The 14,447-nt window shown below is 43.2% G+C and overlaps 1 protein-coding gene across 3 annotated transcripts in view; it reads right to left on the bottom strand.

Moving 5' to 3' along the window:
• Window positions 1-14,447, bottom strand: part of GRHL2 (grainyhead like transcription factor 2) — a 155,065-nt gene that overhangs the window by 68,851 nt on the left and 71,767 nt on the right. For all 3 annotated transcript variants that reach the window (XM_025871495.2, XM_073893053.1, XM_073893054.1), the window contains one exon: window positions 12,607-12,718. In XM_025871495.2, coding sequence (XP_025727280.1) covers window positions 12,607-12,718 — 112 coding nt within the window. The remainder of the gene's footprint in view (window positions 1-12,606; window positions 12,719-14,447) is intronic.

Here is a 14,447-nt window from a genome sequence, read left to right as displayed (position 1 = left end):
CCCAACATTTTCCCACCCCAGATGATATCTCCAGACAGTGTAACTTCCCAGTTAAGCCAACTCTGACTTATAAAAGAGAACTGAACTCTTTCTCAGATGATGGTACTTTATCATTAGTAAGAAACTTGAGAATTACCATTCTATTGGCAGATATTCTATACTTCTATTGGAAGATATTCCAGTCTCTCTCAAAGACCCCTTCTAGTGCCTAGCAGCCTTCAATGTTAGAAAGAAGTTTCAAATACATACAATTGTACTTTTGAATTGTGGACTGAAGAAATTCAAATAAAAAGAAATGACTTTTTGGCAACTGGTGGTACAGGACACAGACACATTACAAGAACTGTAAATCCTCACATGGATTATCTTCCACTAAATCTGAACCACAAACCCAATCCCTCCAGCTGCTCAAGTTCCACTAAGATTAACCACCATTTTTAAAAAATTTTCATTCCAGTGTAGTTAAACATACAGTGTTTTATTACTTTCAGGTGTACAATACAGTGATTGAACAATTCCACATATTACTCAGTGCTCACCAAGATAAGTATACTCTTAATCCCCTTCACCTATTTCACCCATCCCCCACCCACCTCCCCTCTGGAAACCATCTGTTCACTATAGCTAAGAGTCTTGTTTTTTGGTTTCTCACTTTTTTTCTCCGTTTGTTTTATTTCTTAAATTCCACATATGAGTGAAATCATATAGTATTTGTCTTTCTCTGACTGACTTATTTTTGCTTAACATTACACTCTCTAGATCCATCCATGTTGCTGCAAATGGGAAGATTTCATTCTTATTTATGGCTAAATAATATTCATATATATATATACACACACATATATATATAACACACACACACATACATATACATACAACACATCTTTATCCATTCATCTATCAGTGGACACTTGGGCTGCTTCCATAGTTTGGTTATTGCACATAATGCTGCAATAAAGACAGGGGTGCATATGTCCTTTTGAATTAGTGCTCTCGTATTCTTTGGGTAAATACCCACTAGTGCGATTACTGGATCATACGGTAATTCTATTCTTAACTTTTTGAGGAACCTGCATACTGTTTTCCACAGCGGCTACACCAGTTTGCATTCTCACCAATAGTGCACAAGGGTTCCTTTTTCTCCACATCTTCACCAATACTTACTGTTTCTTGTAGATTAACCTCCCCAACTGACCCTGGCTGCCCAATCACACACACTAAACTGGTTACTAGACATAGGAGGGTGAGTCTGTTATGTGTGTGATGGGTGCAGGGTGGGGGGACCACACGAGCTATTCTAGTTCATTACATGAATGATTTCTGCATTAACTGCTACTTGAATTACGCATGCTGCTATTCCTGTTTCCTTATTTTCCACCAGTTATTGGAGGATTTAGATATCATTTTGAAATTGAAATTCCAATTCTCTTAAATATATTTCTTCAAGATGAATTTGCCCTTCGAAGGAGGGAAGCTGTTGCTTCTGTTACTGTTTTCCATTGTAATGTGGACCAGAGCATCCGGGGACTGCAGTCAGGGTTCAACAGGATCAGAAGCCACCTAAGCAAAGCTGTGTAACTGCTCTGAGCTGGTTTCCCTATCTGCAAAATTGAGAGAATATGAGCACCTGCCTCACAGGATTAGTGAACAATGACAAGACCCTCATTTCTTTAGTGCTCCCTCATTTCAGTACTTGTCTTTTCAAGAGCAGGAAAACTAGTGGCAGCTCCAGATTCCTGGAGCCTGTTCAAAGACTTTCCTTCAGATTAGCTTCACCTTATTTTGGTTTCTCCAACCTCAAAGAGCTTAATTTAATTTTGGAAAAACTCTCTCTTGGCAAGTTTTAGGTTGTGTAAACAAAGAAGGAAAACTTTACATTTGCCCAATTTCACACTTGGAGGTATTGCAAAGACGTAAATTTGTTTATGTTGAAGTGTGCAGCAAGAGAGAGGCTTCTCGTAAATGCTTACGGAAGGCTGACAATACCAGCTCTGTAGTTTCGTTTGGTATATAGATGAGCCTCATGAAACTATCAGAGTGTATCTCCAGGTATTTTTTCTTGTAATTTTTAAGCCAATCGAATAATGCTAAAAACACGAGACTATCAGGTTACCTGCAGTCTCATTAAAAGCATCTCTGAAGAAAATAATTAGGCCCCAAACGAAAGACATGAAATCAAATCAAAGCAGAGATTACATGTTTAACAAGAAAGCATGGTCTTCCATAGCTAAAGATACAGAAAAGGTCCCACCGAGTAAGGGAAAGACAGTAGAGTGTCCAGTAAATGGGGGGGGGGGGGGGGGGAGTAAAACAGGAAATAAAGTATTTTACAGTATTAAGTAGAGGGTCTACTAAGATTCTCAGAGGGGTCTCTAAGCAGCCATTCCATGCCTTTTTTTTTTAATTTTTTTTTAAAGATTTTATTTATTTATTTGAGAGAGAGAGAACGAGAGATAGAAAGCACGAGAGGGAAGAGGGTCAGAGGGAGAAGCAGACTCCCTGCTGAGCAGGAAGCCCGATGTGGGACTCGATCCCGGGACTCCAGGATCATGACCTGAGCCGAAGGCAGTCGCTTAACCAACTGAGCCACCCAGGCGCCCAGCCATTCCATGCCTTAATCCTTTCTGTAACATTTCTTCTGGTTAACTACTCAGGGCTTTAAAATTGTCAGCAGTAAGGAAATCATTTGCAGAGAAAGGTTTAGTAAACAGCAATGTCCTGGAACCAGGTAAACACACTTCCTAGAAGCAGTGAAGAAAAATGATTAAGGGCCACTACATTCCTTATAATTTTTAATTTCCATATCTAGCTACTTTTTTTTTTAAGTTTGCTTTGAAACAATTTCCTATTTGTTTGCTTCCAGGAAACAGTAATAATTTCTAGTTAAGTTAAAAATGGGACATTTCCCCTGCTTTATTAGTGTATGTATTCTGTTTTTATGTTAGCAATTAGTCTTAGTTATTAAACTAGTTTCATCAAAATGGCTGTAGTGTAATAAATTAGTATTTAAAATATAAGAAATTAAGGTACCAAATGCATAGTTAGCCTCCTGACATCAGAAAAAATACTACCAAAAATTATTCTTTCAGCATGGAAGAGGAGAAAATGCAAGCCCAGCCTGATTTCTCCAGTAACGAGACCTGTGCCTGCTTACCATAACTGTTATTACCTACACACAAAACATACACGATATTTGTTCATTGACTAGTCGACACTGTTGAGAATCTAAGCTATGTCAGGCTCTGTACCAGGTGCTGGGTATATACAAAGGTTAAACAAATTCTCTCTCCACTCAAGAAGTTCAACACCTAGTGGGAAGGACAGAATGTACACTGATGAACCAAGTGAAACATAGTGAAGTGCTATTGACTAGAAACAAACCAAAACCCATAGTGGGAGCAGCTGACTCTGCCTGAAAGATGAAGAAGATCCTATCCAAGTGGGGACAGAGAAACCAGGTCTTAAGGGGTAAAATGTCTGCCAGGTCAAGGAGAGAGGGAGGGACATTCTAGGCAACGGGAGCCATAGAAAGGAATAAAGAAGAGGTTGCAAGTAACTAGGAAAACTAGTGAGGGGCAAAAAAGGACCTGTAGACTTGGCATTAAAAAACTTTAATAAGGGACGCCTGGGTGGCTCAGTCAGTTAAGCATCTGCCTGTGGCTCAGGTCATGGTCCCATGTCAGGCTCCTTGCTCAGCAGGGAGCCTGCTTCTCCCTCTCCCTCTGCCTGCCGCTCCCCCTGCTTGGGCTCTCTCTCTCTCAAATAAATAAATAAAATCTTTAAAAAAAATTTTAATAAAAGACAGGCTGTACTGGATGGAGAGACATTAGTAGTATAGGATGTGGGCTAGTGGACACCTTTTTTAAGAAACGTAGAGTGGAAGGAAAGAGGAAGACCCAGCTAATAATTTAAAAGGGAGTCTCCAAGAATCAGGGCCTAGACATGGGCAGTTTGTGAACTCTGGCTCTGTTCTGGACCCTTTGCTGGTGGGAAGGTGAGAGGTACTCCCGGGTCACACTAAGCACACATGCAGAGCAGGAAGTGCTTCTCCCCAGAGCTGTTTTCCCCAAAAGAATGAGCTTCTAGGACTCATACTGAAACATGCAATGCAATAAATGAAAACCCACAGTGGCTCAGTGGTTACTGAAAATCAGTATGTTCTGTCTGAACTAAGAATAAACTTTAAAGAGTACTTGCCTTTTATAATGTTTTAAAACATATAACCTTACTTAGCCTCCTACACTTTTATCACATAGATGTTTTTCCTAACCAAAGTTGAAGATGAAAAGGAATTTTCAGTCACTGTGGCTACAGCACTTCACTCAAAGCAGAAGGTGCCCCACATGTGTCTAGAGCGGAGGAGAGGAGGACCCCTGTTGGGTAGTGCTGGTCCACCCACACCTCCTCCCTCTTGTGGAGGAAGCAGGGCTCAAGGTTGCCCTTCCAACTCAGCTCTGACTCATGGCCCTGACTGCATAAGCCCTGTGATTTCATTCTTAACGTTAGGGGCTCTTGGGAGGTTTTGTTTTGTTTTTTAAGATTTTTATTTATTTATTTGACAGAGAGAGACATAGGGAGAGAAGGAACACAAGCAGGGGGAGTGGGAGAGGGAGAAGCAGGCTTCCCACTGAGCAGGGAGCCCAATGCGGGGCTAGATCCCAGGACTCTGGGATCATGACCTGAGCCGAAGGCAGACGCTAAACGACTGAGCCACCCAGGCGCCCCTCGAGAGGTTTTGTTTTATTCTGAGTCAAATTTACTTTTCATATCTATGCAGAAGTGTGAAAATCATCCAGGATCAAAATTCAAAATTCCACTTAATTGCGTTATCCTTAAAGGAAGGAAGACCCACATCTTCCTGACTGCAGGGAGAGAGCAGGTTCGTTTGACTCTGCGGAAGAGCCTTCCACAGAACAAAACTAAAAGGCAGGTGGGACACCCTATCCAAGAGAAAGGCGAGCTGAAGGGTACTCTTGTCTCCTAGGCCTCGACCGTGCGCAGATGACCTGGCTACCTGACCTCACCCGAGACCCTCAGAGAGGCAGCAGCTGTCTCCCACCCTCACCCAAATCTTCACCCTCCCACATTTCTGCACAGTGCTGGGTGGCCCAGCCCAGGGTTGGCAATAAAACCTGCAAGAAAGCACCCTTGTAGGGCACATCTGAAGCCAGCCTCCTCTAGAAAACTCAAAGAGAGGGGAAAAAATAAATCATGTTACTTAATTTTAATCACAATTCCTATCTGAAAGTGGAATATGATTCCAGACTGAAGAGAGCTCCCAGGCCTGGACTTCACAGCAAAATTCTGTGCTGGAGAGTCTTCTGAAAGGATTCCCTTCGACTCCCAAAGAAAACTATTGAGAACTAAACTTCAAGAAATGTTTCCATTTCATTGGAACTAAAGTTTTCAAGAAAAGCTTTACCTTAACATAAAACTGGTATTTAAAAATTGACTCTAAAGAAATAGATTTGCATGAGGGCACAGACGAAAATCCAATAATCACATGCTAATAATCAAAGATGGACTATAACTGCCTGCTAATTATCATGGAAAACTACAGGATTAATAGTAACAACATAACTGACACATCCCACATACAGGGAAAGATTACTGCAAATCAAAACTGAAGACAGAGACGGAATAAAGAGCAAATAGTCGGTTTCACAATTAACTACAAATTTATATCGATAATGGTTCATTGGATGTGACTGTAAAGTAAGGAGGCTTATTTTGATGTGCTTGTGGAATCAGCGTCATTACATTACAATCAACACAACCCACTGTGAAAAGACAAAAACCACACGGTTCTTATTTTGGAACATCTGCATTGTAAGGTAGTAAAGTAAGTCTTAATTCTGTTCGGAAGAGAGAAATTATATGTGAATGTGCTTCAATTTATCTATCGTAGCTTCTGGCTCTCATTCTATAAAGTTAATTTTACTCGTTGAACCTCTTCTAACTTTTCTTCCCTCCTTGAAAGGAAACAAAGAGAAAAATGTGCCTTCCCCAGAGAGTGGTTTTGGAATTATCCACTGCTTGAGGAAGCTTGATATGTAGTCCAGTTCATTTTGTCATTTGTGGTTCATTTGAAATATGTTGTTACATGGCTCACACTGTGCAAAACTGGGTAACTCAATGGTGCAGACGAATCGAGGGTAAGTCCCACCTACTCTATGTACAGATGGTGCCTCAAAGTCATCATGCCCCTGGCTGAACACAGTCCCTGGCCAACCTGCCGTTCCTGGCCACGTCCCTCCTCCTGACACCCCTACCTAGGAGCAGGGCACCCATTTAGTTAGCAAGGCCACACTTTTCTTCTGTGATCCTTTACTTCTCCTTTATCTCCAAAGCCAGTCATCACAGAGGCTCTATCAGTTCTAGAATTTGTCTCTGTTCCTGGGATAACTTTGTATCCCCCGCTTACAATGCACTCCTCTGGGTGCACTTCATCGTTCACGTGGCTCCGACTGGTCTTCCCACTGCCCATCTCCCCTCCCTTCACCCCGTCCTCCACGCTGGCCTGGAATCACCTCTCTGCAGTACAGATACCATCCCACAACAGTGCTGCCAAAAATCTCAATGGTTATCCAAAGCCTCTGAATTCAAGTCCTGCAACTCATTACATAAAAATGTCATTTCATTACGGTATCTATTTGCTTGTTATTTCTGCACATTCCCCTCCATCTGTCCTTATCAGCAATCTGGGAAGACTGATGTACAAACAGAATACACCCGCTTGGATGAATGACAACACACAGGTACAATTTTTATTATCCCTCTGTTACGTACTCTTGGATTTCTAAAACCCACTCGGTTCAACAATAGAAAAACATGGATTAACTAAAAACAATGTATGCATGCTACAGCTCAATATAAAAAAGTACACACACACACACACTTGAATATCTCCCCAATAAAACTATACAACAAGACTTTATGGAGCCAAGATAGTGTTAAAGCAGCCAAGGGAGAAAACCCCTGAGCTTAATGACCCTCAACATCTGTGATGTGGCCGTGGTGATGCTCCTCTGTGAAGATCCTGAGACAGCACTTCCCAAGCTTTCTGCCTGCAGGGCAGGTTTGCTGCCGGGACATGGGTGGCACGAGTCAACGGCCCTCTACTGCCTACAGTCTTCCAGGGCCTGGACCCCACATACCCCGCTAGGCTTGACTAGCCTCCATAGGAGGTCTGGAGTTTCACCCCACGATTCCCCTTTATTTATTTATTTTTTAAAGGTTTGTTTATTTATTGTAGAGAGAGAAAGAGAGCACAAGCGGGAGGGGCAGAGGAAGAGGGAGACAGAATCTCAAGCAGACTCCATGCTCAGCACAGAGCCCAACTCAGGGTTCGATCTCACGACCCGGAAATCACAACCTGAGCCGAAACCAAGAGTCAGACACTTAACCGACTGAGCCACCCAGACGCCCCTACGATTCCTCTTTAAAAAGCAAGCCTTTCTACAGCTACTAAACCCTTCTTTCTTAGCCCCTCAACCTCATTTACTCAGGACTTCCTTCCTTCACCTTACTGTCCGTATGAGTTCAAATAAGGAACACTCTCCAGTACCTATGACAGTTTCCACCCCCTGCCATTTATGTTAACAATTTCATCAGACTTGATAAAATTTATCTGCCAATCTCATTTTGGTTCTTCTGCCTTGGTTCCTATATGAGCATGTGCTGTTTCCTTAGCTTGCAGCACCCTCCCCCACCTTGTTGACCTCACACACTCTTGTCGTCCTTTCAGAAGGGTCTCAGAAACACCTCTCAGGGAAGTGCTCCCCCAAGACGCCACTCACTGTATGACATCTTAGCGACTCATCGTCTTGCCTCCAGATTCAAGCAGCTTGAGGACAGGGGCTCTGTCCTAATTACCTCTGAATCACTAGTCCTTAACGAAGGGTCTGGCCTATTTGCTGAATGAATATGGAGTAACTATGCCTTTCTGCAAGGCATGGGAGCCAACATGGGACCAGCACTAACTCCGTGTCCTTAAAAAGGAACATCCACAATCAGGGACGAGCAAACAATAGAAACAATCTAAGTGGCTCTGCCATACAGGAGGTCTGAGGTCTAATTGGCGCAGGAATGCTCCTTGGGCTGCAGAATGTAAACTCATTTATGACCTGGCATAATTGTTGTTCTTCAACGAGCTCGCAAGAAAGAACTTGTGAGACTTGGAGAACTCTGCCCGTGTGCTCTGAAAAAGCAGCAGGGGCCACTAGGGCCAAGGTCTGTTTGTTTTACTTTTATCAAGTAAGAACTAATTGCTAATGTTTCCTTTCCCCCTCCCCGCAAACAAAATAGTTTAAGGCCTAATGTACAAGAACCACATGGCTGAACTGGCTTTCAGAAATGTCAGAACTAGCAGCAGCCAAGAGTCCCACCCCCCCAGATTGCAAAACGTTCTCAATGTCTGGAAAGGAAAGCACAGTGGGGAGAAGCAGTACATCAGCACAAGTCAGGTCATGGATGTCTGCAGTCACTCTACAAGTCATCAGGGCCTAGTGGGGCCAAGACCTACCTAGGGGTTGCCATACAAAGAGGATGTACAGTGGAGCGAGGACAGAGAGTAATAAAAAACAAGGAGTGCAAACTCAGGCACTCCTGGGTTACCATCCCACCGACACCCCTTACCAGGTACATGACCTTGGGTAAAATTCTTTACCGTTCACCACCTCAGTTTTTAAACAACAAAATGAGTTGTTTTGAGGACGAAGGACAAAATGTTTATATATGATATACAGAGAGAGCCTGGTACACAGAAGACAAGGAATACATGGGTATTATTAAGACACAGTTCATTCCTTCCAGTGGCCAGCCTTCTGTCAGTATAGTAAGAGTTTTATCCACACATTCATCCATTCGGTCACTCATTCATTTAGGAAATATTTGTTAACAGCTCACTATGTCTCAGGCCCTGTGCTAAACCAGACAAGGGTCTGCCCTCCTGGGCTTTACCTTCTAGTTGGGCACAATGAGAAAAAGAAATATCTATACATAAGTAACCCGTAGGGTAGTGATAAACGCTCCGCAATACAATAAAGGTAAACGGGCTGGAGAGCGATGAGGGTGTGCCGTTTAGGTAAGGTGACAGGGAAGGTCTCTGATAAGGTGACAAGCAAAGACCTACAAAAAGTGAGGGAACAAACCATGTAATGTGCAAGGATCTGCCCAAGGAGAGCCGTGCTTGGTGTGATGCAAGCACAGCCTCACCATGAACTCCAATCAGGATACAAGAACCTGGGAGCCACGGCTCCATGTGCTCTGAGGAGCAGTCTGCTTCTCTGCACCCTAGGCCCTTGGGCTCCCACTCTCCTTTGCACAGACCCACAGAAAGGACTCCTTCAGGGACAATGAGGGTCCTCTCCCCATTTGGCAACCACCAGCACTACTGGCTGGTAGGAGCTACTGAGAGGATCAGAAGTATGTGGGAGATGAGGAGCAGCCTTGAAGAGCAACCAACATTCTAATCCAAGTGAGATAAATGTATGGCAGGAAAGATGTAGAATGTTCGCCAGCCATCATTACAGGGTACAAGAGACAACAGAGCAATCCTTGACCATGAGTGCTGCGGGGATGCAGAATGGAAAGATACAAAGAGGGGTGAAAGCTCCACTGGGCTTTGCTTGGAGTGGAGGTAGAGAGGCAGGGAGCTGGAGGAGGGCTAGTTATCCCAGGAACCCTGAAAAATGAGAAGAAAGAATATGCACACCTCTACAGACAAAACTGTGTTGTTAATAACTTGAGGAGCTGGAGGATCCACTAAGTCCACCCACAGACTCCGAAGACCATAGGTTATGAATCTCTGCTTTAGCGAAAGGGGCCCTATCTCAGTCTTTAACTCCAGCTTCAAGGTCACTACCTAGAGGACCCAGTTGAACTTGCTGACCACAGTGACTGGTGGAGATTTGGAAACTGCAACCATGAGCCCTTACTGTAACCTCCAGCTTCATGGAAGTTAAGAAAGGTAATATATTTTAAAACGTTGGATTCTTCCTTTTTTTCTTTAGGCTACTAGAAGGTTCTCGACCCACACTGGCAACTACATGGCATATGCACCCTTCAGCCTCCCTCCACTATCAGCAGGCATTGCTAACCCCCTGGTGGAAGCAAGGTGGAGCCTTCATCAACGTCCTCAGCACCGCACTCCAAAGCTCCCGGCTGATGGTGCACCACAGAGGTACACACCATCCCAGCATCAGCTCCCTCTTTATTTTGGAGATGGCATTAACCATTCACCGGCAGAGGAACACATGGTTTGATTTTTTTGTAAGTCTAGTAAAGGAATGAATTATATAAGATTTTTGCATATTTCCTCATCCTCTGTGAGTAGCTGTCAGGTCGAGGTTGTGGTTAGAAAAATCAATTTGTCCTTTGAAGCTAAGGGACTGATTTAATACTCCTTGGATTTGGGTTCAGAGCAGGCAGCCCAAGGAGCCACAAAGCTTCTTAGTAACTAAATCTCAAAGATAAATCATGTGTGTGCATATGTGTGCAAATGCATGTGGAAAGGGTTATAGGGAAAGTCCGAAGGCAGGCAAGAGGCGATCAAGAAGAGAGATAAGAAGTGAAGTCCTGTGAGAGCTGAGAAATCATTCTGGTCTAAGAAAAGTAAACCTTATAACAATATCAAAGTTGAACCAACAGGTAAGCCAGTAAAATGCTTTTATTATTTGCCTTATTTGGACCTAGTCCATATTTCTATTTAATTGCTCCTCTCATTTTCTTGGGTAATAATTATAAGGTTAACTTTTCAAATAAAATAAAATTGTTCTCTGCTCTATGCAGATTGGCTACAAAGCAGGTTAAGGCAAGTATCCCCAACCCCTTGTCCTAGTCAATCGATCTTGTAGTTTCTGTGTACGAGCTGGGTGAAGAAGATTGTCTTATCCTAGCTCTTGCACTGATTATCTGAGGATAAGTCACGTGGAAAAGTGGGTCAGTGAACCTCACTGGGCCTCAGTTTCCTGGTTCATTAGATAAATATGTTTGACTAGTTAATAGGAGGGGTGTGTGTGTGTGTGTGTGTGTGTGTGTGTGTGTGTGTGTGTCTATGCACTGGGACAAGGAGAGGTGTAACCATCTTGCAGGATAAACCAACAATTAGTTTCAATATGTTCTATGGTGAGTCTCTAACCCTAACGTAATCACTAACCTCTCTGCCATTGGTCAAGGGACCTTGGCAAGGGTGAGATGGAAGGTCTAAAAAAAAAAAAAAAATCAATCATCGCAGTGTGTAAGAAATCAAAGCAATGGCTCAGTAATACCGTGTAAGGGCTCAGGTATCAGAATGCCTTCTGATACCCAACATGATGGAGACCTTTACTTTGCCTACACTCACTGGGACTGCAGCCTCTTGGTCTGCAAAATGAGGTAAAAAAGCCCCAGATGAGAAATTACTGATTTCTTAAAAAAACAACATAGAAAATGTTAAAATTACTGATAAACATATATTACTGTCAGAGTTTTTAAGTAATCTCTAGAAATTTTAAGATTCAATCCCTGACTTCCCAGAGGTTGATTCCTGCAAACCGCATTTGCTAGGATCATGTACCCAGTGGCTTCAGGGTAAATTTGGCCCTTGGGAAGCACTGGTGGGAGTGTGGGGCACAGGGAGAAGACAGGGCATTCCTTCTCCTCCTCCCTCTTGGCATTCTTTGAGAGGTGTGTCTGGCAATGACTCCTCTGTGGTTCTTCCTTCTCTTGCAAAGCTGCTCCGTCTGTGGTCCCAAGCTCCTGCTGAGGCAGCGCCCACTATGGTTCGAGCTCTTGCTGGGTGGCTCCCCCAACACCCACAACCTCCTCTCTTTGATCCTCCAGGCCTACAGCTAATAGCAGCAGACTCCCACTGTTGCTCATCTCTGGACTGCCTCACAGTGCCTTCAGCCCTCCCAATCTTTGCAACAAATTCCCTCCATGGGACCACTTGGCATGGGTTCTACCTTCCTGGCCAAACCTGAGTCCCACCCAGGGGACTACTGGTATCTGGAGAACAGATCGGGTGTTTAAGAATATACAGAGTCCAGAAAATGGACTTGCCAGGTCCGTTCTGCCTCTACTGCTGGAAAAGATCTCTCAAAGGTTTCATTTGCCAGACCACCTAGTTCTAGCAGCAACAGGCATGTATTGGAGCTGAAGGGACACTACATGGAGAATCAGAGAACCAGAACCCACTTTCCAGTCATATGACTTTCACCACTACCTTAGAGACAAATGATCCTGAGGTTACTCATGTCACAGGGGATAAGAGTTCATCTGGTCTGCTGGACTGGCCACTAGGCCCCCACACAGGAGGGCATGGAAACATATTTTAGAAACTAACATTGTCCTTGCAAATCCAAATGTACCACTATTATTATACGAGTCACAGCTGGCTTCCATAGAACAAACAGTGCTTTGCACTCAGCTTGGTCTGATTTTGCAGTCTCCACCTAATTTGTACTAAATGTACTAACAAAGGAAAAGTGCCCAGACTAGTGCCTGGCACATCTTCCCAAGAGCTATGTGGGTCCCAGCTGTTAAGTTGTGTGCTGGGTTCTCCTTGGCATCATGACAACATGTCAGTTTACCTAAGACTGCACAGGGAGGTCAAGGTCAACTTACCAATGTCAAGGACCCTCTGCTTTGCCGTATGCTGCCGGGAGTGCCAGTACTTCCAGTATTTCAGCTGTTCGTCTCGGTTTTTGTCTTCACTGAAGACCACCATTACCACGCTCTGCAGAGGGGAGAACCAGGCATCTTACTTCTGTTGGATGCCTCTGTGGCTTCCTTCACAGCCTCCACTTCCGGCAGTTCTACCAGAGCTGTGTTTCTATAAGGTTGTTTTTCTTGCTTGACAAAAGCCCAGACAAGCTCAGCTGTACGGTTTTGGTTTAAAAACAGGCCCACTTAAAAAATGCTTGGAGAATGAGAGCAGTACACAGAAAAAAGAATCCTACATCATTTTTTTTTTAAGTAGGCTCCACCCCAGCATGGAGCCTAATGCAGGGCTTGAACTCACGACCCTGAGATCAAGACTGAGCTGAGGTTGGACACTTAACCAACTGAGCCATCCAGGAGCTCCCGACATCATTTTTACCATGAGTCATAAACAACCAAATTAACTAAGAACACGTTTATTGTTTTGTGAGGTGAGTGGGAATACCAAAAAAATCTTTTTTTGTACTGAAAACAAACACATTTTTGAAATTTTGTATTCTTAAATGTAGAATTTGGCAGCATTTGTAAAGAAGCAAGCATTTGTTTCTAGCCTAATTAAGTGCCTCAGGCTGAAATACTGGAGTAATGAGAGAAATACTAAGGTAATGAGAGAAATACTACAAGATGAGTTCATACTGAGGAACACGGATCTAAGCTACAGATATTTCACAGACCAAAAGAGACAAGGTCAACTATTTTATTTATTTCAACATAATTTGGATGTACTTGCTTGAGAAACTAATTACATCTTGTAGAAATAAGAATCCAAAGCCTGTTTTGGTTCTAAATTATAAAAATCCTCATTAAACTAAATACACACTAATTGGCTATCACTTAAGAGATGGAGAAGTTACCAACACAAACAAACCCCCAAAAATCCCTATAACTGCAGTATCAGGGATACTGGCTCTCCTTCTTATTCCAAAGCTAAAACATTTCTCAGACATTTTCCTACTATTCCAGAATATTTCATTGACTCTCATTCTTTAATAACTTCTTTGTAGCATTTTGCACACTTGAAGTCATTTACTTAATGAGTTTTAATTATTCAGTCGACAGCAATGTCTTCCCATTGACTTCAGACTCAAAGAGGATAAGGAGAGAGGCCCTGCTGCCTGACAAACAATAGATACCATATACATGCTTGCAGGTGTGCTGTCCATTCAAAATCTGGCTTCTTCCCAAAGTATGTGTGAACATTTGTTACACAAGAAAGCAGATGTCTGTTAGGAAAACTAGTTTAGAAATATGTATCCATATTGATCGAATTCACAAGCAGCATGAACCTCCAAGGTATGGAGAAATGACAAGAAGGGGAACCGCTCCTGGGCTGGCAGAACTATGAGCTACAAGCTCTTCATTCTTCTCTCTCCCCCTGCCTCAAACTTTGCCACTTACAGTTGCCCCCTTACCCATGGTTTCGGTTACCCACATTTGGTCAACCATACCCTAGAAGCAGATAAGTGCCTTATGATCCATCATCCAAAGGTCAGTAGTAGCCTAACATTACGGTCACAATGGCCACGTCATTCATATCACTGCATCTCCTCACATAGGTATTTTATCATCTCACATCATCACGAGAAGAAGGGTGAGTACAGTACAATAAGATATTTAGAGCCCGAGATACCACAGTTCACACATACTTCGGGAAGAAGCCAGATTTTGAATGGACAGCACACCTGCAAGCATGTATATGGTATCTATTGTTTGTCAGGCAGCAGGGCCTCTCTCCTTATCCTCTT

This window comes from Callorhinus ursinus, unplaced genomic scaffold (assembly GCF_003265705.2).
Source record: "Callorhinus ursinus isolate GAN/ISIS: 27379988/994484 unplaced genomic scaffold, GSC_fseal_2.0 scaffold5, whole genome shotgun sequence".
Taxonomy (NCBI): domain Eukaryota; kingdom Metazoa; phylum Chordata; class Mammalia; order Carnivora; family Otariidae; genus Callorhinus; species Callorhinus ursinus.
The sequence above is the reverse complement of the archived record's forward strand: the minus strand, read 5'-3'. Positions and strand labels throughout refer to the sequence as shown.